At 44.8% G+C, this 24,482-nt stretch overlaps 1 protein-coding gene across 1 annotated transcript in view; it reads left to right on the top strand.

Annotated features, from left to right (window-relative positions):
• MEIOB (meiosis specific with OB-fold) overlaps positions 1 to 24,482 on the top strand; it is a 564,292-nt gene that overhangs the window by 156,439 nt on the left and 383,371 nt on the right. The window contains exon 4 of the mRNA XM_069212275.1: positions 23,882 to 24,077. Coding sequence (XP_069068376.1) covers positions 23,882 to 24,077 — 196 coding nt within the window. The remainder of the gene's footprint in view (positions 1 to 23,881; positions 24,078 to 24,482) is intronic.

Genomic DNA, 24,482 nt, shown 5'->3' on the forward strand with positions numbered 1-24,482 from the left:
CAAGCGCGTCCCCTATTTATATTCAGAATGCCACAGGACATGATTGGAAATCTTTAATCCAACAGACTAAGAATTGTGTAAGCAATTACATCAATTCAGTGGAGTAAAAAGGTGGTGACAACATACTAGATCAACATAACAAGTAACATGTTCAAACATATCATGAAATGGAGAATGACAAATGCATAACCCTTAGGCATATGTGTGCATATGGAAGAAGAGGGAGGTTGAGCAACATCACATTCCACTATTATTTCCAGAGACAAAAACAGGGTATCATGATAGTTTTAGTCATTTGCAAACACCACTGACAAAACTTGTTAAAATATGAGTTAAAAATACCTGTTTAAATATCCACAGTGAAAATGAGCCTACATTTACAATGTGTACACACATATGTGAATGACGTAAATAGACAAAAAAAAACATACAAGCACTATCCCCTCATGTGCATATAGATGGAGTTTGAAACCTGTCAGAACTTGGCAAATGCAAGGATTGATCCATGGAGAACAACACACATTCTGACAAAACATATTGAGCATTGTTAAAAAAGGCAATACAACCAAGATGCTAGTAATTTAAGTTTTGATATATAGGTTTTGACAAGGGTCTTAAAACATTATGAACAGCTACCTTAAGGCCAAAAACTCCATTTGTCATTAGAGAAACATTGCTAAGTTCAAATTATCAGTCTCCACTGCAACAGGGATTCCTGTCAAGCCTTCAGGATGTAGGATCGTCAAGACCTTCTCCTCCCTGGAAAAGAGTTGTAAGGAGGGCTGGGAGAGCCACCACCAGTGCTCTGAGCCTCAAGGTGACGCACTCTCCCCTGCAAGTCGTTCCACCTCTTCCTAACTTCCTCCTGTGTGCACAGATTGTTTGCTACAGCATTCACTCTGTCAACTATTCTAGTCCACTTTTGCCTTTTTTGAGATATGGTTGTATTTTGTACTTGGGCTCCAAACATTACATTTGTGGCTCTACTCTAATAATTTCATCAACCATGACTGACAATTCTCCCTCTGTAAAACATGGATTCTTCCGTCCTGTCATAGTGAGTAACTAAAAAATTATCTAGTGCCCCCAACATTGATGAAAAATCTAAAAAAGTGAAAGGAAAGGAAACTAAACAGAGGGAGAAAAAAAAGAAGGAAAACTTAACTCCTGAGTGGCAGACAGGAAAACAAAATGGTGCTCTGCAGTGGAAGGCCCAAGGATCATGGTCTGAAAAGGAGTGTGTTTTATAGTGTGGTTTGCAGGTGTTCACAGTTGGCCAATATACATCAGGTGTGTGCTGCTAGCATCCATCCAATAGCCATAGCCATAGTACAATGCTGACTGAGTCCAGCGACAGACTCCCGCCGTCAGGGGACTGCCGCTTGTACACTGCCAGCATGACTGTGTTATCCAAATATGATTGGCGCAATCCCCCGTCCCGACGGCAACTGAGTGCTATAAGACAGCATTGGAGTCTGCTGCATCGGCAGTGGAATACCACTCGTGTAACAGTGTACACTCCATTGACGTGGACGGAGGTTGATCCGCCATGAATCTAAATATGGCGGTTACAACTCCGTCAGCTTGATGGAGTACTTGTAAACTTTGCCACCGAGGGACGACAGGAGTCCCACCAAGATCTAAATCGGGCCCTAAGATTTTTATACTTGGATTGTCTCCAAATTGTAACCTAGTTGTTATTTTCTTTTCCCTCTGCAGTGTTCTACGAAATGCCCCACTGTTTCTCACCTATATCTTGCCTGTGTGGAGATGAGTTTGCCTGCTGCCTGACAGTCTGCAGTTGGTGGCACTGGGAGATTGTAGCTAATTTAAGTCTTTGTATGCCATCCATGGGTAGGCATGTTTGATCTCCCCGTTACTTGTTCATGCAACCCACGTCACTTTTATTGCCCTTACAGCATTGTAGATCCGATGCACGTCGCAGAGGTAGCTGAGCGATGGTGGAGTGTACTTGATTTTGCTTATGATTATATTGGCACACTATACTTGTGTCTCGGCCCCCTGCGAATCAGAGTAGCAAGGGTGCTCGGGTGGCACTGTCTGTCCCCTTGTATGCACTACATTGTTCCTCTTGGGGTTCTGATTTTTGGGTATTGGGTGGGTTTGGAGGTATTCCTTTGCTATGATGCTTGTCGGGAAGCACAGCCTGGGTGGAGTGAAGCTGGGGTTACACACAACCGGTAATTCTACAGTGGTGAGAGCTGATAACGTTGCACATTTTGCAGTACGATTGGCATGTACAGCTTGCTTGGAGTAGCCATGGCCACAACCGCGTCTAACATTGACACTGGCTGCTCCAGTCAACTGAACTTCCTTACTTGGTACGTTAGAGGACTGAATGATTGCAGGAAAGATTGCAAGATGATAATGTATTTACGACAACATAATATTGATGTTGCCATTTTACAGGAAACACATTTTGTCCAGGGGAGCGGGATACTTACACAGAGCCGCATGAGGAGTGATTGCTATGTTCCGGGTTTCACTGTGCAAGCACGCAGGTGCTATTTTGAGTCGGCACAATTCTAGTATTAAGTTTCAGGAGGGCTGCTTTGTAGTGGTGTGATGTTGTTAAGATCATTTCATCTTGCTCCTCGTGGTGGTATATGGCCTCAATTACGAAGATCCGCAATTTTATTACAATTTTGCAACACAGGCCCATCCAATGCAGTGAACTGCCACAGCTATGGGGCGGCAATTTTAATTGTATCTTATGTTGTTATGTGGTTCCTATTTTGGTAATAAGACTGCATGTTCAGAATGGCAGCACCACGGAACGCGGGAGCCAGCATACAACCCAAGTCACTTGGTAGCTTTCAGCTAACTCCTGGCTAGCTCGCAGTGCCTCACCTAAACCTCCAAACCTGTTGCTGTGAAAGGTGATTTGTGACAACCTGACACTCTAACTCCTCATGACAGTTGTGTAAACAGATCATACCCCTTTTACTTGGTTAATCACGCATGCCAAGGCAGGACACAAAATGCAAACTGGATTTCAATGCGTTTATTGAAGTTGTATTCTAGTGTGAAAAGCATGTTCCACGATAATAAGGCAGATGAAACAGAGCACAGAAACCAACATTACAGCAAAAGTGAAGAAGATGAACAACCCCTCATGTTGTGTGATTCTAGAAGGCCTAGATTTTCCTACCAAACTCTGGGGGTCATTTTGACCTCAGCGGTCTTTTTGAAAGACCGCTGAGGGACCGCCGCGCTGAAGACCGCCAGTGGTGGTGGTTTTCCGCTCGGCGTATTATGACTGTTGGCAGCTCTCTGTCCTTTTTCGGACGGAGAGCCGCCAACAGCCATACTGGCGGGCGGCGGGGAAGTGGGGGTTGCTCCACCTCCACCACCACGCCAACAGAACACCGCCCACGGAATCACGTCCTGTGATTCGGCGTGGCGGTGTTCTGTTGACGGTGTGGTGTCGGCGGAGCAGCCCCCATGGATCCCGTCCCCTACCGGAGGATCGACGGACCAGGTAAGTCGATCGTCCGTTAGGGGAGGGGGGTGGGGGGGTGTTGTGTGCGTGCATGGGGGTGTGCGTGTGTGTGTGTAGAGGGGGGTGTGAGTGCGTGTATGCTTGCGGGGCTGTTGTGTGTTTGGGAATGAGTGTGTGTATGTCTGTGGGTATGTCTGTATGGATGTGTGCGTGTATGTTTGAATGTGGGTGTGCGTGTCTAACTGTGTGTGTGGATGTTGGCATGTGTGTCGGTGTGTGTGATTTTATGTGTGTTGGTGGTGCCTGTGTGCGTGTCGTGTGTGAGTGAGTGATGTCTTATGTTGGGGGTCGGGTGGGGAGGGGGTCCTGCCACCTTTGGGGGGTGGCAAGGGTGGTGGGGTGTGTAGGGGAGGGAGTCGGGGTGGGGGTGGGGGGTAGGGTAGACACCTATCAGTGCCAGGGAAGGAATTCCCTGGCCCTGATAGTGCTTACTGCCATGGATTTCATGGCAGTTCCAAACCGCATGAAATCCATGGCGGTCAGCGGGGTCCACATACCACCGGCGGTATAGTGACGGCCGCCGGGCTGGAGACCCAGGTCTCCAGCCCAGCGGGCGGAACGGAGAACCGGCGGATGACCATGGCGGTAACAGCCATGGTCACAATTCCAAAAAAAAGACCTCCAGCCTGTTGGCGGTCTTACCGCCGCTTCTCCGCCTTCCGCCAGGGTCATAATGACCCCCTCTGTGTCTAAACTGAGAGTATTGTGGTTGTAACCCTTCTGCCTGTCCTGACCTAAAAGATTAGCCCTAACCCCATACCTGAATAGAATAGCAGAGGTCTGCCTAGTGTCTGGATGGCAATCCTCTCTGGAGGCTGAGAAGCCAGCGCCAGGATCATCATAGCTGTCTGTTATGTAGTATGTGTCCCAGGACTATCATGAACGGAATGCCCTCTACCATGGACATCAATTCACCCAAATGCCAGATGTAGCTGAAGTGACATCACATGCCCTTTGACCTCAACTTTTTCACTCGTGCACACATACACACAAATTCACACTTACATACACTCTCTCTCACATAAATACACTCTCACCCGCAAGCATGCAGGCAATATGCATTTAAAAGCATTTTTTACTTACTTCAGCTGCCATGGAAGGGCATATTCTCCATTTATTTTAACATTAATAATGAATAATATATTATTATTCACCCTTAGTGTAATTGAAAATTGTCAGAAAATAGAGAGCTGAGCCCCAGCTGACGTTGGTAAGGATGATCTGCCACTGTGTTCCTGACACTGAATTTGCCACCTCTGAAGCCAGGGGTTGCAAAGGCAGTGCCAGGGGTAGAAAAGCGCAGCTGCGACCCCTGGCATCCCCTAAATGACGTCCATGCCCTCTACCCTCCTTGGGTCTATGTGTTGTTTATATAATAACCCCTACAGCATTCAGAGAATAGTTGTGATGTAATGCCATGTCTCGAAGATAGAAACTGGCTCCTGAGCTGGTAATACAAATTAGCATATCATGTACCGTACATGACAGCCTTGGCCAAAGTACAAATTGCATGTTGTACAATGGCTGATTAAATGTGCAGCATGAAGCTTGCCTTCCTAGAGAAAGCAGCTGATTAAATATATAAAAACAAATGCTAAAAAGCATGCTCACTAAAAACGTGAATAAAATATGTATGAATATAAAAAGGGCAAACCGTGAACTAAGCTAAGAAAAGGGTGTCCAACTCCTGTACTAAATGGGTCCTGAGACCCACCCCAGAGGCCCTCGGCAGCAGCCAGTAGTCTTATGGATATTGCTGAACAGTGCAGATTGCCAGATGTTTGGCACCATAGGTCTCTCATGGGCAGGGGGTATACTCATTATTCAACCTTGCATGACATTCATACGTGCATTTACTATTGGCTCATATCTCTGAGCCTTGTGCCTCGGATCCGGCACTGTGAGTACCTACCGCAAACATACTCAGACCACTCTCTGGTGTTTTGGACTCTGGAATTGGACAGTCCACGGCCCCCATCATTTGCCTGGTGGTTTCCGCAGTACTCCTTACTACATGCAGCGTTTCATGAGGAATTTGGGCATGCGATTGAGGAGCATTTCTGTCTTAATGTAGGCTCCGTTTACATGTTTGCCACGATCTGGAAAGCTTTTAAGGTCTATATTCGAGGATCAATTTCTCCTAACATGCTGCTGTATTACAATTTAGGATCGCCCATCGCAGTTGGAAGCAGAACTAGAAGACTTAGAGCATTCTCAGAGGGGGACCGCGGAGCAGAGTCTGCTGGGAAATTGGGACTAACCATTGGAGACGAGCAAGGGAAGCCCCTTCATGCGACGGAACAGGTGGCAGATTTGTTCTGCCATTTACTATACTGATCTCTATTCCTCACGACAGGCCGTGGCTGACTACCTAACTCACATTACTTTAAAATGGTTGACAGTGGCGCTCAGGGAGCACCTTATGGCTCTGCTTCGCTACTTGGACGTTGTTGCAGCACTAGAGGGCATGCCAGATGGGAAGGCGCAGGGAACGGACAGGCTGAAGATGGCCTTTTACAAAGCCTATCAGGATAGGCTTGTCTTGCACTTGGTTCCACTGTTTGTGGAAATGGTGAAGGATGAACTTATGCCCCCTACAATGCAGGATGCGCTGTTGGTCACCTTGCTGAAACTTGGCAAGAAAGCTGATTACTGCTTGTCCTATCGACCCCTGTCATTTTTTAATACTGATACTAAAATCTTTGTGGAAATACTTGCAAACCACCTGGCACCTCTGCTTCCGGATATTGTATGTTCCAATCAGGATGACTTCATCCCAGGTCAGTCTCTTGATAACACTCTTAAGACCCTCTTTGGAACAATTTCCCACATTGAACCTGACGTGTGCGCTGCTGCAGTCTTTTGGATGCAGAAAAAGCTTTCGACTTGGTTGAGTGGGGCTTCATGTTTTCTGTGTTGCATTGTGTGGGGGTGGGGGATTTAGTAGGAAACCTGACAGGATGTTGTACATTTGTTGAAAGCGATTCTCTACCTACACAAGAGAAGAAGAATTATCCTATCATCAAAGTAGGAGTAGTCTTGAATCCCTGTGGGATGTAAAATACCCATCAGTGGAGCCCAAAGTTTGATTAAAGCCCTTGGTGCTGAGGGAAGGCCGAATTGAAACTCCCGGAAATGATTATGATTGCTTTCCACAACAAAGCAGAGATATTTCTGATGAGATTTGTGGATGGGAATGTGAAGGTAAGCATCCAGCTTATCTAGGGATGCTAGAAAGTCTTCTTGATTGACCATTTGCAGAATATTTTGCACTGTCACTATTTTGAATGGCTTGTGAGGTATGTAACGGTTCACCCCTTGAGGTCTAACACAGGTTGAATTTCTCCAGATGTTTCCTACACCAGATAAAGGATAGAATAAAATCCCATATGTGTCTCATTGGCTGGAACAGGAGAGATTATTGATTTATCCTGGAGATCTATTCCCTTGAGGAGGTTTTAGTGACATATTAGATCTCTTGTCAGAGGTGACTGACAAAAAAGTAATCCAAGAAATGAACATTCTGTTTAAAGTCCTCTGCTACTACTTGGTGTTCCCAGGCATCTGACACTAAAAGCCGCCACTGTTGGTGGAAAGAAAAGAGATCACCTTCTACTGGAGGCATAGTCATGCTTTTGGAGGGGTGGGAGTTGAAGATGTTGGAGGCTGAAATTGGGACTTGTCATCAATAGTAGCACATCAGCCTCGACCCTTACCCAAAAGGGCTGATTATTGCCTTATGTAGGACAGGCCCAAAAGCCCTCAGATCACCAATTCCTTCGAGACTGGGAGAGCAGGTTTCATCCGTTTTTTTATTATCAACTGACTTTTTAACTTTTTTTTTAAGCTGCTGTCTGAAGATCTCAAATCCTTCAAATGGTAGTCGAATGAGAATTGATTTTTGTGCAGCATTCACTTACCATGAATGCGCCCAAATGTGGCGAATCGCCACTTCTAAAGCTGCTGCTGAGCCACATAAGTTGTAAAAGGAAACATTTGGTTAAAAACGGATTTCATTATAGCCAACAGAACAGATTTATCTAATCTCTGAAGCATTCGATCCACCTGCACCTGAAAATCCTTCAGAAGAGATTTAATTGTGTATGTTGTATAGACATTGGTGCACAGAAAGGTTTGCAGCAGAATAGGCTGTTTTTGCTGCCCCCTCCAATTTTTTATCTACTTGATCAGATGGCAAGGCATCCTCAGAGACTACCGTATCCTGAGAGGATAACCCCACCATGAGATTGTCCACTTTCACTGAGGGTGGGAATTCCTCTGAACATTCTTCCAAAGGGAATTGCTTATATAAGAACCTGGGAGGAGTTGCCTTGTCAATGTCCTTCCACACAAGTGAGTTCTCTGTGTACTACACTGTGCAATGGAAATGATTCCGGGCGGGCGTAGGTACTGGGTGAAGAACTCGTCTTCCTCACTTTCTGAAACAAGGATTGAAAACCCCATATTGTCTCCAAGTTTGGCCAGTTGCACAAAATGAACCATTTTATCTTCCTCATCAAGTGTCTTCATATGGAACTTCCTCATGGTGGAGCCTTGGGATCTTTGCTGGCGAAGGCCCTGCACCCTTTCAAACTTTAAAGGCAGCTTCCACTGCATCTTCAATCATCTGCTGCAGGGTGCGACTGAAGGGACCTGAGTGAAAGGTCCAAGCTGCTCTTCCATGGCTCATTGCTACCAACACGTCAAAACTCTAATAAACTCTTGGACGTCAGCACTTCTCTCTTCTCCCTGTTACTAAGGGAACAAAGCCACGCAGCTCTTGAACTCTCAGGGAAGCTGCCGTCTTGAAGTCAGGCTGTGTCTCCCGAATAGGCCAGATTTATTGCATTGACTGAAGGAGGAATAAACAGCAAAAAAATAGCTCAGCAATTTAAGAGCAGCTTGAGTACACAACGCAATAAACATGTTAAAAGGAGCGCTAAGCAAATCTGAATGTAAAGCGTTTGTCCCGGTCTTTGCTCAACAGGGGTACCGAAGCTGGAAATACAGTGAGATCAAGCAAGTGTGTAAGCCAATCTCATTTCGGTTCAAATGGATCGCAATCTGGGCTTATGCCTACTCGAGTTGTGTTTACAATGCCCCCCTCTTGTACTAACATCATCAAAATCACCTGTTCTTGTTATTTTAAATCAAGAATTGCAAAACTCACACTAATAAACTGGAAACTTTTCTCAGAGACCTCTTGCTATATTGCAAAGACTCCTCAACAGTCCCAGGCTGAAGTCATACAATGTACCAATGGGACTTCTGAACTAATTATGAGAATGCCTGTGTATCCAGTGTGATGCTATCATCAGAGAATCCACAAATGTAGTCTGAGGTCAATTGTTTCTTATTTCTTGTTCGCTATTGGTGCATATCCTGAGAAACATGCACCTTTGAAAGGTTGCAGATTTCTATGGGAACACATCTCATCTTTCTCCACTCTTAGAAGGCGAATCTATGCTGTATTTCACCTAGACCTGTACTCAGGGCCTCCTTTACAAAGATTTGGCATAGGGCAGCGCTGCAGCTATTTTTGCGGTGCTGTCCTACACCAAATTGAAAGGGCAGGAATACACCATATCTACAAGATACAGTGCATTCCTGTCCTTTCATCCAGCGCCAGCACACAATTTGATGCAGCCAACAGAGGCATCCTTGCATCATAGTGCAAGGGTGTCCGTGTTTTTGGTAGGATTGTTTTTGTCCAGGAAAGGGCACCTTCCTGCACGAAAACAATCCCGAATGGCATTTTCCTTGTTCTGTGTTTGCTGCAGCATGCAGCACGCATGGAAAGAGGAAAAAACAAGGAGAAATAGAAACATATCTCCTCGTTACGCTTGCTCTGTGAGGTGTAAGGTTTTGATCCTGCCTCAAGTTTACAAGCTCTTGTATATCTGGGGCAGCTCAGGATCCTTGGGTGTTGCGTGGGAACACCCACCCCAACACCCATGGAACACCTCCTTGACACTGAGGCAACGCAGCGCTTTGTGCTGCCTTGCCTTACTCCAAATCTATGAAGCAATGCAAAGCCATGCAGGGCAGCTTGGCTTCACCTCATAGGTATGATTGAGAGGTCTGTGCCAACGGAGCGCCTAAAAAATTGATGCTCCGATGGTGCAGGCCTTTTCTAAATCAGCCCCTGTGTTCTTTGTATTTATGGCTTATATGCTTTGCGGCTACATTTCTCTAATTATATATTTTGTAGACAACCTAAAATTTCTTGTATAAAGCTTTGAACTTACAACCCTTATCTGTCATTCTTATTAAAATGTTGATCACCTGCTACTGAATTTAAGTGAGTGATGGTTCTAGGTGGGGAGCACTAAAGTCCATACTGAGACTGTCGCTCCTAGTTGTTGGCATGCCCCACGAATGGTATGTAAGATAGAGAAAGCGCTGATACAAGTCTCTTTTAAACACAATAAAACATCCATTAAAGTTAAAACATTAATAAAGAAATCACTTACCTCGTGTAGGTAATATTCTGCGCTATTTGCAATCATGACTTTCTCATTTAATCCCTTTCCGATTTCCAGTTCATTTATTCCATATGCTTGTTTCCTACATTGTTTTACCTACCTTCTCAATTATATCATATTGTGTCTGCATGAATGTATCGTGCAATTAAATGTTTTATCTACAATGTTGCAAAATTTACTGTGACTATGGAATTTTTTCCCGCATCTATGAAGCTCTCTGATGCCCTATTTAGGGTTAAGAATACGAATTAAAATCAAATAGATTAAGAAACACAGTTAAAAATGCCATTGGGTAACTGCCTTCGCTCCACTTCTTTTAAACACCGCCACGCTTTCCTTTTGCATTACCAATTTGTTTTTCTTCAACACTATGCTGCCTGCATTCTGGCAGACATTTCGCTAAATTTTCGCGTTTTTCCTTGTTCCTTTGACGATCTTTGCTTTTCAAGCTTAAATTTGAGGCACGTCTGACTTCCTGCTGCCATCTAGTGTTTAGCTACTGTTCAACTGTTTAAGGGTTCAATTGAAATTGAATCGAGTTTATTAATGAGAGAGCTTTAAGTTTTAAGCTTCTGCAACATTGTTTAAGCTTTTTCCAGTAAAAAGTGTAAACTTGCCCAAGTGCATTTCACTCTACACAAGTTTGTATGTATGGTATTACTAGCGGGTGAATCTAGCCAAAAGGCAGGGAAGCACTGTACAGGGTTAAAGGCAAGCATCAAATTAATCAAGGAGCCTAGGAGGGATAGTCGGTGAGTGGACTGTTATTTAAAGAAATGCGTTTTCAGCTGTTTCCTAAATTAGAACAGCAGTGTGATGGCCCTGATGGATAGGAGACCAGTTCTTCCAGATTCAGGGTGCATAGATAGAAAACGCCTGCTGCCTTGTTTTTTTCTTTTTTTTACACTTCTAAGTCTGCTTTCTCATAGTGCCTACGTTGGGGGTGTGCTAAGAACTAGGAGAAACAATGTGCTTGTCTGCAAGATAAGACCAGGTGCTGGTAGTGATGGCTTTATAAATGTTGCAGATGGGGCACTCTGACAAAGGGAGCCAATGGAGTTCTTTGAGGATGGGGGACATGTGATCATGGTTCTTTAGGCCCCTGGCTAAGACATGCTGCGCCAGTTAGGATGCCTTTTAGGGTACCAGTGTGGGGCATGGGAGGTGAATTCTGCAAGATCTAGAAAGATTATGTTTTCGTACTCAATAGTCTGCTCTGTATACTCTTGCCCTCTCGTCACTCACAGGATTACGTTTGTAGAGCAGGTATTTTCTCTTTTTGTTAGTTTATGCCACCAATATCTATATACCTTCTAACCCTACACCAATGTTGGTCTTTCTATAAAAGACAATCTCACTTACACCCTCCTATTGTTATTCCTAAAGCAAAAACATTCAAGATGTTGGTGGTGAGAAGTAAACAGGTCTACTTTAGAGATTGTGGGCCTGATTTAGAGTTTGGCAGAAGGCTTACTCCGTCACAACGGTGATGGATATCCCTTCAGCTGGAATATAAATCCCATTGTTGCCTATGGGTTGTATATTTAGGCGAATAGGATACCGGTCAACGTTGTGACAAAGTAACCCCACCACCAAAATCTAAATCAGGCCCTGTATTTTAACCAGTTGAGTGGAACAGCACTAATATAGAAGCTCTTACTGAAAACTGTGGACGGTAACAAATTTCAGCTAACTTCTGAATGTAATGAATAACATAATAAGTTCTGAAACCAGGCATTGCTATCAAACGGTTTTAGAAAGTCAGCTAGATAAAGAATGGTTGCGGACGTTGAATAAATACGTTGTGCAATCATTCCCAAACAGCACATTTAAAGGACATTTAAGACTGGCTTTTGTGGCAGTTTCAGCTGTTTTACCAGACTAGTGTTAAAAAGCACACTTTTATAAACAATACACGTGTTTACAGGGGCTTTTGATCAGCGTCTGGTCCAAGGAGGTAGTATTGCTAAATGCTCGGAATAGCGGGAAAACCTACCCCGCGTCGCGCACCTGTAGACGTTGTAGCATCAACCTCCTTGGTTGATGCTAGCGCAGACCTAGGAAGCCCAAGCTCTAATACGGGATGGGCGACCGTTTGACCAACTGACTTTGACAAAATCTGTCTTCCATTTGTAAGTGACATCCCAGCACTTAACAATTTTTGTTGAATAGGAGAAGTAGTTTTCTGGGTCCTGAAGAAGTGCCACGGGATCATTTAGTGACCAAGTCAAGACGCGAAACATGTTGACCATTAGACAGGATTAGGCATACTACCCTTCCTTTGCTATAGAGTGTAGCGGGACATTATTCCCACCAACACCCCCCATATTCATTTTTAATCTTGGCCTGTACCTTGTTTCTGATTCATTAAAATGATGGTTTAGGTTCAGAGCTAATTTTAGTTCACTCTTACTCTCCTTCACTCACTCACCCTTCTCTTCTTTTTCAGTCAGTTCTCGTTTCAGACCTCTATTCGTCGATTGGCCTACGGTTGAGTACCACCCTGATTTCTGGGTGGTCCGCCAGACCTTGCAGCACCGGTCTGACGAGGAGATAGCCCAATGATAAAACCTGTCACCCTACTAGGTGCTTGAGGGCTCTCCTGAAATCTATCACAACCTCGCCCTTAGTTTCCTATATAACTAATAGGTTCTTTGTCCTTTTGGAACAGTGCACTTCTATCTATATAACAGGTTAATTTGGGAGACTGTGCACTGGACCAGTAATTTCCCTGTCCCTATTCTTGTATGTAGTATATATACAGATATTCTTACATATATATCATTATATATACAATCTCACTCTTATTTTCTTTCTGTGTCTAAGTATATATCTTATATATTCACCGAAAAAACACATTTAAAACCTCAGTTATGGCCCGGGCTCAAACTGCAAAGTGATTAAATTTGCCAGTCATCATTATCAAATCCCCCAAACCCCTCCCAGAAAGGCCCCACTCTCTTAGGCCTTTGGCTGAGTTTAGTGGGGTTAGGCCTAGGGCAGGTCCCTGGGTCTAAGCCGCCAATGGTGACCAACACCCACTGTGAACACCCTTCATGTCTTTAGGGGTACCCACTTTGGCCTAGTAGTTAGGGTGTGTCTACTTTGACTTCTTATATGGCTTTAATGTTTCTTCAAGACATGGGGGCTATATCCCAAGTCCTTTAATGTCAGCCACAACAAAAAAAAAATTTTTTACAGTGGCCAGCCTTCTCTCTGTACTACGGTTCCTACTTTCTTTTTATTCCCCTGACTTTCAAAATATTTGTGAGTTCCAACAACAAAGATATACAACCCTTGCTTTTATCTCGAAAACTATTGAACAAATCTACCCTAAAGCAACAAAAGCATGCTTTCTGAGTAAAGTTCTACTTTCATGCAGGGGCGGCTCCTGTAGGGGTAAAGCGGTGGGGTGGGGGCACAACAACAAAAAGAAATTTAAAAAAAAGAAACTTGCCTCTGCCTTACCACTTTTCTGGCTCACGCTCCACTCGCTGCAGGCATTGGCTCCCAGCCTGCCCTGCGACCAATCCTAACGCTGCTCTTGCATGAGAGTAGCATTAGGAATGGCCAGAACGCCCTGGCTTGGTACTCTGAGGCAGAGTGGGAGCCTCTGCCTGCTCTCTCCAACCCGGCAACATAGTGCAGAGTTGGACAGAGCCCAGTGTGCATGTGTGTTTGGCCAGCCCGAGACAGCCGGCCAAACATACATGCACCTTGAGGGGTGTGCTGTGCACTCCCCTGGGCCCCTGTCATCACCCGCGGCCCCACCCCCCTGAAAAATAAAAACAATAATAAACACTGTTTATTATCATTTTTATTTTTCATTTTGCAGCTCCTGCTGCTGGGAGGGGGGATGGGGTGACGCTCCTCCCCATAGCAGAGGAGCCGCACCTGAAAGTTTATCATCAATCTGTTCAACAGTTTGGACTGTAATGGTGAACTATATTTCCAATAGGAGCTAAAATGGGAAAACACTTCTTTTTTCACCCCTCCTCCCCCTTTAATGTTTACCCCCAGCACAGGTCTGAATGAAATTCACTGTGCCACATCTTAGCTGGCTCTCAAAGTGATATGCCAAATTTAGTGCCGATTTGTCCACATGGTCAAATGTTATAGGCAATTCAAAAACTGCCTTTCCAATGGAAAGTGTGTCTAAACCATAACCACACTGGTGACCACCACGAACAGTTGTGGTTGCAACTGTGTAGTTAGAGTGTCCAAAGGAATAGTGTTTCTCTCGTAGGGGATTTCCATGTATAGTCATAAGCACTGAATAGTTCAGCGCACCGGCGGGGACCCCGGAGCACTGATCTGAAATATATTCTTAAGTGCAGATACCAGCCCTTTTAAAAAGGCCTGTCAAACCACTTAAGAATAACACTATGCAGCCTAGGTGAAGAGCTACACAGACCAAATTGTTAGAAAGAACGACAGCTGTAGTGTAAATACATCTTCAAAAATACATTTATTCTAGAAATGTAATAAACAATACCTTCTCAAACTTTATTTACACTTCCAAAAGAGAGTAAAACAATGCAGGGCAGTGTAGCCCATAGGCTGCCATTATACAGGATGTAAATAGAGCTGTGCCTTTAAGAAAGTAAAGTCTTCCTGTATCCCATCATGCACAGCAAAAGGCAGTTGCCTCAGTTCTTTTTTCCGGCTCCTTCTGACAGGACCCTGAAGCATTGAGCTCCACCTCACAAAGCTTTTTTGACAGAAAATTCAGTTAAAACCTTTTGAATTTCAATTTCACTTGACGTCTTTAATATTGAGTGAACATTTGCTAGCCTTTTCTGTCAAGTTCTGACAGAAATTTAAGGTTTTTCTATCTTTAGAATGCCTTCACTTTTTGATAAATGTCCTTCTTGTGGCAGAAAAAAGGCTAAAACAGACCCACACCAGGTCTGTATGATTTGCCTTCCATCCAGCCACAAACCTGACTCCTGTGACATCTGTAGAACTTTCTCCAGAAGAACTCTTCGCGATAGGGAGAAAATTCGACTTCAGGCAAGAGAGGACAGGAGAAGACGTGGTCAATCTTCCACAGAGCGAGGAGAAGGTCAGTCTTCTACCAGGGCTCTCCCTGTTTCCTCTGGAACATCTGCCAGACCTGCTCATAAACGACATAGGTCTCCGACGACATCGAGGGCATCGACGTCGAGGCCGGGAACGGCGCCAACATGTTCGCCGTCGAGGACCGGCTCACCGTCGAGAAAGAGGCATCGCTCGACATCGACAGCCGTTTCGCTGGCGAGATGACGTGGACGCTCTCTGTCAAGAAGGTCTTGGTCCGGGTCGCCGTTGACGCGACGCGGGCGATCGGCGTCGAGAGAGAGTGCTCGCCGTCGAAGACGGTTGCCGTCATCCCACCGACGTCGAGGAAGGCCACCGTTGAGAGGATCTCAGGGACGAGGGGAATCAACGCCAAGAGGCACCTGCCGTCACCGTACTTCGACGTCGAGGAGTGTGTCGACGTCGAGGAGACAGTTAAAGAGACGTAGAAGGGTGCATACCACTTCGGAATCCTCAGCCTCGCTCATTCTTCTTCCAACTTCTCCTCAACCGTCTCCTCAGCAGTCGCCGTTGCCGCAGACACCTGTGGTACCTACAGCTCCTCTTCCGGCTCCTCCTTCAGAGTCTGTTCCGGTGACTCCAGTGGCATCCACAAGACATTCCAGGCATTCCTCTAGATGCTCTTCTTCCTCTTTGCACCATCAACATGAGTCACTTCAAAGATCTTCACATTCGCGTCATAGACATTCTTCTTCCACAAGGGATTACTCTCCAACCCTGTCGGACTCACCGTCCCTGAGAGTGTCCCCCATAGATGACGTGAACACCTTCCAAGAGGTCCTAGTACGCGGGGCTACCAAACTAAATATCCCGCTGGCGGTACCCGCCCCATTGACCTTGGTGATTTTCGAGACTTTACACCAGAGAACATCCTCAAGACCTTTACTTCCACTGGTCCCGGGTCTTCTTGAACCGGCAATGGATATTTTTCTGACACCGGCTACAACAAAGTCTGCACCTTCCAGGCTTATAAAAAAGTATCGCCCACCGGAGCAAGACCCTCTATTCCTAAGGTTGGACCCAGTGCCGGACTCGGTGGTTATAGTAGCGGCAAAGAAATTACACTCTACATCTCCGTCTTCCTCCTCGCCTCCGGACAAGGAGAGCAGAAAGATCGATGCCGCAGGCCGTAAAGTATGCTCTACCGCAGCCCTCACAATGAAAGCAGCCAGTGCTACTGCTTTATTAGGTAGATATGATCGTGCTCTTTGGGACTCTATGCTACAGTTTGCGGAGCATCTACCAAAAGAAAAAAGAGAAGATTTCTTGGAGGTCGTGGGTGAAGGTGCCATGGTCTCCAACCAGGTGATAAGTGCTGCTGCTGACTCTTCGGTGCTGTCGGCACATAACTACGCTCATGGAGTAGCTTTAAGATGACACGCTTGGTTGCGCTTAACATCTCTCAAACCAAAAGCACAGCAGAGAATTCAAAATTTACCATTCTCAGGCTCCACCTTGTTTGGCTCTCATGCCGATGACGAGATGTCGAGAATGAAATCTGAGCTAGACACTTTAAAAGCGGTAGGCATCGAACTCCCAAGGGAACAACGAAAAGTATTCCGTCCCTACCAACGAAGGCTGTTCACTCACAGGTATTGTAGTGTGGTTAGTTTTACATATATTTTGCGCATTAGCTTCAGGCTTTAGGCCTTTGTGCACTTTGCCCTGAATGTATTTTATTCATTTGCTGACAGCTTAGAGCCTCTGTGCACTTTGCTCTAAATGCTTTTTATTAGGCTTCGTACTGTTATTTTACAAAATAGCCAGTTCTACGGTGTTGTTTTTTATTCATATCACACTGTTTTGCCTACTTCAGCACTGGAGTTCTTCATAACATATTCACTCTGTGCTTTAGTCAAGGATACAGTCTGGTACATTGCCGATAGACGTGGTAGGAGTTTAGATTTGGCATTCCTGCGTAGGGACATTTTGTGATCACGATGACATGTTAGTTATAAAATCACTTCCTTGTCCCAATACATGCAAGAGGGAGATTCCGACCAGGGAACCACAACTAGACGCTGACTGCCTCATTGCAGATGCTGAACCAGATCACAGGCCTTTGCTCAGGTATGAGGGCTTATGTCTCCCCTTTGATTCGGAAAGGCAAGCTAGAAGCTTAACATGCTGTGCTCTAAATAGAACAAGCAGAGGGAGAGTAGAAACGGTTAAGCAATATGATAGCTTTGTTCTTATGTTTTACTCTCCTGGTGACTATTTCAATCCTACTATGTTGTATTGTTCTGGTTATTGCGGCTCATGCCTTATTATCTAAAATACAGTTGTTTTATTAAAACATTATATACAACTTATACTGTCTTTGTCATTTGTATATGAGACCATATTGTAAATGAGTGAGTTGGTTTGGATCTGAGTGACCACGACTTCCCTGAGAAGTTCCAAAGATGTCATGCGCTCGGCTGCCCAATCATCTCTTCCCCATGGGAGAAATGAGGCACTGCTAGTTAGCCGGAGCAAAAACCGGATTTAGGGTGACAGAGTTCTTTACAAGTGGGTCAGACTCAGTCCCCCACACCGTTATCGATCCTGCTACCTAAAAATCCAGTAGTCTCATTTAGGATAATGAGAGCCCACGCGACAGTATCAGACACCGCAGTGGATGGCTTCACGACCCCAGCAGCAACAGCAGCATCAAAGGTCCTTCGCGACACAGCGAAAGTCGACAGGGGGTCGTTCCACGCCACAAACCCAGACAACTCGACAGGCTCCCGCGTCTAAGCCCTGAATCTTCGCGTCCCCCTTCTCCGTTATCCACTCCGGTAGGGGGAAGTATCTCAAATCATCTGGACGAGTGGCTACGCATCACATGAGATGCCTGGGTATTGAATATTGTGCGAAATGGTTACGCTCTCAGATTCATCAGTCCTCCTCCATCTGTTCCACCCAAACTAGTCAGACACCACCTCGAAGCTCTTCAGTTAGAAGTAGCAACCCTATTACAAAAAAGAGCAATAGAGCCCGTCCCGACCAACCAATGCGGAAAGGGGATTTATTCGAGGTATTTTCTGGTACCAAAGAAGGACAAACAAGAGTTTCGTCCCATTCTAGACCTAAGGATAGCAAACAAGTGGATTCGCAGAGAAAAATTCAGGATGCTATCCTTGCACCAAATTTACCCGCAACTTCGTCAGGGCGACTGGCTCTGCGCGATAGACCTTCGCGATGCTTATTTTCACATTCCGGTGAGCGAGAAACATCGAAAATTTCTAAGGTTCACTGTCAGCAAAAGTCATTACCAATTTGCGGTTCTACCCTTCGGCCTCAAATCAGCACCGAGAACTTTTTCCAAATGCATGGCGGTGGTGGCCGCCCATTTGAGGAAGCATCGAATATTCGTCTACCCCTATCTAGACGATTGACTCATAAAGGCCTCCACCTATCTAGAGGCTCAACAACATATCAACTGGGCTCAGCAGCTGCTCCAGAGCCTGGGTCTGCAAGTCAATCTTCTCAAGTCCACAGCAACGCCTGTTCAGAGGCTGCATTACTTAGGGGCCATTATAGATACCAATCAAGGAAAGGTGTTTCCTTCGGAGGAACAACGGTTATCGATTCTCCAAAAATGCCAGCAGCTCGAGAGAACACCACAGACCACTGCAAGTGCAATATCCTCTCTACTGGGCTCGATGGCGTCTTATATCCATGTCGTTCCCAATGCTCACCTCCATATGAGACCCTTACAGGAGTGCCTGGAGGATCAATGGTGCCAACTGATGGACGATTGGGTCCTTCTTTCTCCCCACGCCTTGCAATCCCTCAAGTGGTGGTGTTCACCCAACAATCTCTTGGTGAGGATTCCTTTCCAACAACAGCCTCCAGCTCAAACCATCGTAACAGACGCATCTCTGCTCGGCTGGGGAGCGCATATGGGTCATCTTCTAGTCCAAGGCAAGTGGTCACAGAGAGAGAGTCTGTATCTTATCAACCTGTTGGAGCTTCGCACAGTCCATCTTGTGCTCAAGGCCTTCCAACCATCTCTGAAGACAGAAACTCTCCTCCTCCAGACGGACAACGTGGCCACCATGTATTACGTAAACAAACATGGAGGCACCAGGTCCAGGATATTATCGAGAGAGGCTCAGACAATCTGGCATTGGCTTCTAGCCAGGAACCTGTTGTTAGTGGCAACTCACCTTCCGGGCATGCAGAATGTTCAGGCGGATGCTCTCAGCCGCGTAATGGAGGAGAACCACGAATGGGTATTACACGACGACGTCGTCCGTTCCATTTTCGCACTGTGGGGTACCCCCTCTATAGACCTATTCGCAACCCCAGAAAACAAAAAATGCCAAAACTTTGCATCCAGATATTACCATCCAGGGACGCTGGGGAATGCCCTGTGGATAAGCTGGTCAGGAGCATTTCTTTACGCCTTTCCACCGCTTCCCCTGATACCGGCAGTCCTCCAGAAACTATCCAATGCTCACTCCAAGATGATTCTAATTGCCCCAGAATGGCCACGCCAATGGTGGTTTCCAGACCTCCTTCACCGGTCACTCAAGCCACACATCAGACTGTTGCATCGCCCGGACCTTCTCACGAAGTTCCGAGGGCAGATATCTCATCCCAACCTCTCATCGTTGAGTTTGGCAGCATGGCTCCTGAGTTAGTGCAATATGGACACTTGAACCTACCTCAGGACTGCATGGAAATCCTAAGGGAAGCAAAGCGCCTTTCCACACGGTCGGCTTATGCATGCAAGTGGAAAAGGTTCTGTGTGTGGTGCTTGGACAACAATGTTGACCCAATATCCGGCGGAGAGGAAACTATTCTGCCATACTTGTTAAGTTTGGCAAAATCTGGATTACAATTGTCATCAATAAAAGTGCACCTGGCGGCTCTAACGGCATATAGAAAGAGCCCCTCTCAACCCTCTTTCTTTAGGATTCCAATTATCAAGGACTTCCTGGAGGGCTTAAAAAAGGTCTTCCCTCCCATTAGGAGACCATCTCCTCCATGGAAACTGAATATTGTCCTCTTGCGTCTGATGCTGCCTCCATTTGAACCAATACATAAAGCATCACTTCAACATCTTACGTGGAAAACTGCTTTCTTGGTTGCAATCACGTCAGCGCGTAGGGTCAGTGAAATCCAGGCCCTTTGCGCTCAAGAACCTTACACGGTTTTTCATTCTGCGAAAGTAGTGATGAGGACGCATCCAAAATTTTTACCAAAAGTCGTTTCAGACTTTCATGTGAATCAGACCATTTCATTACCAACTTTCTTTCAAAATCCAACTACCCATGCCGAGAGAACCCTGCATTCTCTGGACGTAAAGAGGGTTTTGAAGTTTTACTTGGACAGGACAAAATGCTTGCTTAAATCACAGCAGCTCTTTGTTAACTGTGGCCCAGTTAGAACAGGGTTGGGCACGTCTAAGCAATCTTTATTCAGATGGATTGTTTCATGTATAGTGTTGTGTTATCAGTTAGCGAATAAATCTCTTGGTGGCAGACCAAAAGCCCATTCTACTAGAGGGAAGGCAGCTACTGCGGCCTTAATGAGAAATATCCCTTTGGCAGAGATATGCAAGGCGGCCACTTGGAAATCGGTCCATACCTTTACACAGCATTACTGCCTTGATACAGATGCTAGGGCAGATGCACAGGTTGGACAGTCTTCGCTTAAGAATCTATTTGCATGATTCATGTTTTTCAGTATTATTCTGTCTACTCCACTGCGGTTATGGGGATGGGCTTGCTAGTCTATTCAGTGCTTATGACTATACATGTAAATCTCCTACGAGAGAAGGAATGGTTTCTTACCTGTAACTCCAGTTCTCTCGTAGGGGTATTTCCATGATAGTCATAAGCAACCCTCCCTCCTCCGCGGTGGAGTTGACATAGGAAAAGTTGCCATAATAATATCGATGTTGGTACTCCAACTAATGTTTTTGTTCCTTCATGTCAGGTTGCAAGCCTTCAAAAAGAACTGAGGCAACTGCCTTTTGCTGTGCATGATGGGATACAGGAAGACTTTACTTTCTTAAAGGCACAGCTCTATTTACATCCTGTATAATGGCAGCCTATGGGCTACACTGCCCTGCATTGTTTTACTCTCTTTTGGAAGTGTAAATAAAGTTTGAGAAGGTATTGTTTATTACATTTCTAGAATAAATGTATTTTTGAAGATGTATTTACACTACAGCTGTCGTTCTTTCCAACAATTTGGTCTGTGTAGCTCTTCATCTAGGCTGCGTAGTGTTATTCTTAAGTGGTTTGACAGGCATTTTTAAAAGGGCTGGTATCTGCACTTAAGAATATATTTCAGATCAGTGCTCCGGGGTCCCCGCAGGCACGCGGACCTATTCAGTGCTTATGACTATCATGGAAATACCCCTCATGGAAATACCCCTACGAGAGAACTGGAGTTACAGGTAAGAAACCATTCCTTTTTCTTTTGCTAATAACTTCTGCAAATCTTGATGATGCTCCTGCTGCTGGGAGGAGGGATGGGGTGACGCTCCTCCCCCATAGCAGAGGAGCCGCACCTGCAAGTTTATCATCAATCTGTTCAGCAGTTTGGACTGTAATGGTGAACGATATTTCCAATAGGAGCTAAAATGGGAAAACACTTCTTTTTTCACCCATCCTCCCCTTTTAATGTTTACCCCCAGCACAGGTCTGCATGAAATTCACTGTGCCACATCTTAGCTGGCTCTCAAAGTGATATGCCAAATTTAGTGCCAATTTGTCCACACGGTCAAATGTTATAGGCAATTCAAAAACTGCCTTTCCAATGGAAAGTGTGTCTAAACCATAACCACACTGGTGACCACCACGAACAGTTGTGGTTGCAACTGTGTAGTTAGAGTGTCCAAAGGAATAGTGTTTTTTCTTTTGCTAATAACTTCTGCAAATCTTGATGAATTTTGATTAATCTCCACAAAACGTTCCCAGAAAGTTCATCCACCTCAGCTCCTTCTGGAAAGTTTCACGCTGATCCATCAAGTGGGGTTGCGGAAAAAGGGGAGGTCCCAAAACATTTGATTTCCCATTTTAATTCCTATAGGACATGTTGGGAAGTGATACAGAACAAATGGCAGAATGGAATTACACCAAATTTGGCGTAAAGTTAGAACTTTAAACAGAAAGTATGCTCTTTGTTATTTGGTGTAAATCCATTCCGCTGGATTGAAAGAGGTGCTTGGGTTGTCTCGAAGGGGTTATAAAGTTGCGCATATCTAGACTGTTGGTGCCCAGATATACACAGATTAGCCACTTTAAAGGGGACTAGACAGTCTGATTGGGTACCCACAACCTGAATAATAGGTTGTTACATCCATTGCGGGATTCAAGGACATGGTCCATGGGTCCTGAAAATGAATTTTAAAAAAATAAGGGGGCAGTATGAGCACACCGTGACCCCAATGAGCATGTGTGGGGATCCCAAATGGGACCCTCCCCCCCATTGGCTGACCACAACATGGTCAAAATGCTGTGCCAACCATTATAGGACTATGGTACATGGTCCCCACTGAAATGGTTGTAGGGAAAAACTGTTTTTGAGGTTCACAAACGGGAGCACATAAAAAGGGTGATAACAGACTTTAGTCACAATATAAATACATTGTTGGTGGTACATTACTAATTTTTGGAAATCTTGTGTGTTCTTTTCACTGGTGCCATGTTCCAGTCCATCATTTTCATACTCTATGCCTCTCTAGATGGAGACCGGTCACTTTAGCAATTGGCCTTCTAACTGTGACAACATTTTCCTTTGCACAATGACTCTTTTTTATTATTTTAACTTTTCTTTTTTAATTTATGATATTCAGCAGCTTTCCACACATGCCGGGCTGCTTTGTTCTCCTCATTTGCCTTGCATCCCTCACGTGGTTCATTAATGTTTTAACCTTGCCATAGGAGCACAGGCAGACTTGGAACAGTGACATGACATAATAAGGGGCAGATTTATCATTATTTCATGCAGTACAACAAAACGTCTTGCTGCGCTGCGTGGTAGGGAAAGGGCATATTTGTGTTGTATTTAACATGGTACAGTGCATTCCTGTCCATTCCTTGCACTGGTGCACAATGTGATGCATTGTGCCAATGCAAGCACCCTTGCACCATGATACACGGGTGCCTGCGTGGGCACCGTCTTGCACAAAAACAATCCTCATAGGCATTTTCGTCTTTTTAGGTGTGCTGCAAAATGCAGCACATTTAGAAAGAGGAAACTAGGAGAAATAAAGATATTTTTCCACCTTCCCTGGGAAGGCATAGATATTTGATGCATTTTCAGGTTTACTAGTGTTGGTAAATTTAGGAATGCCCCAAAATCCATAGGTGATGCGTGGCAACACCCATGCTCCACCCATGGAATGCCTCCCTGGGGCAGAGTAATACTAGGCGATTTGTGATGATTTGCATTGCTCCAGATTTAAAAAGTCACTCAGGGTCGCGCAAGATGGTCTTGCGTGGCTTGATAAATCTGATTTTTTTGTTGCGTCGCCCTTGCACCCCCTTGTGTGTTGCATGGGTGACTCAACACAATGATAAATATGCCCCTCATTATTGCCGCCCATGGGTGTGCAGTCTAAGACTTTCAATATTTTAATGTTTTCGAAATTCTTTTGAAATAAGTGACTGGTTGCCTAGAATGGTTAATAATAACGCAAGCTTTGACAAAGCCAATGGCTGCACAAAAAGACCATGCGTATTTGCTTTTACCAATGCTTTTTTTTAAATGTAGCATAGCTGACTAGAATATGTACAAGTATTGCAGTATGCTTAATTTCTCGATTTTTGTTTCTTTTTGGTTTGCTTAGCTATTACAAGTTGCTCATCAGCGAGGTTCATTCATCAGTCAGAGTTTGTTCAAGTTACGAGGTGGATTCCTCTCTGCTATCTTTGCTTCATCTACCGACTAAGGACGCGCAGGATTACTACTCACTCGGTGATATTGTCGCAAATGGGCAAAGCCTCGATGGAAAAATCATTAATGTCCTTGCTGCCATTAGAGCGGTGAGTTACACAGTCTTCCGTTGCAAGCCAATGAACATCGTCTTAGAAAAACGTAATCTTAAATTATTTATCAGAAAACAAACACGCGTTTTAGCTATATACAAATCAGTTACCTTGTGCTGGGCTTTTAATTGGATTCTAATTTTTAGAGCTCTAGTGTAGTCTCTCATTTGCGTGGCTCTGTGGTGCTGGCTCACCACACAATAGAATTGAATGAATTTCTGACTGAAGGCATAACAATTACAGTTGTGATCATGGGACAGATAATGGCCTTTTTACGGTGAACCAACACGGATACATGTTTTACATCTGCTGCTTGTTACTGAATTTACACATATCTAATGATTTAATAACACGTGAATAATGTTGAATTAAATAATACGTTATTTGTGTATATCAGTTAAT

Source organism: Pleurodeles waltl, chromosome 10 (genome assembly GCF_031143425.1).
Source record: "Pleurodeles waltl isolate 20211129_DDA chromosome 10, aPleWal1.hap1.20221129, whole genome shotgun sequence".
NCBI classification, from domain to species: domain Eukaryota; kingdom Metazoa; phylum Chordata; class Amphibia; order Caudata; family Salamandridae; genus Pleurodeles; species Pleurodeles waltl.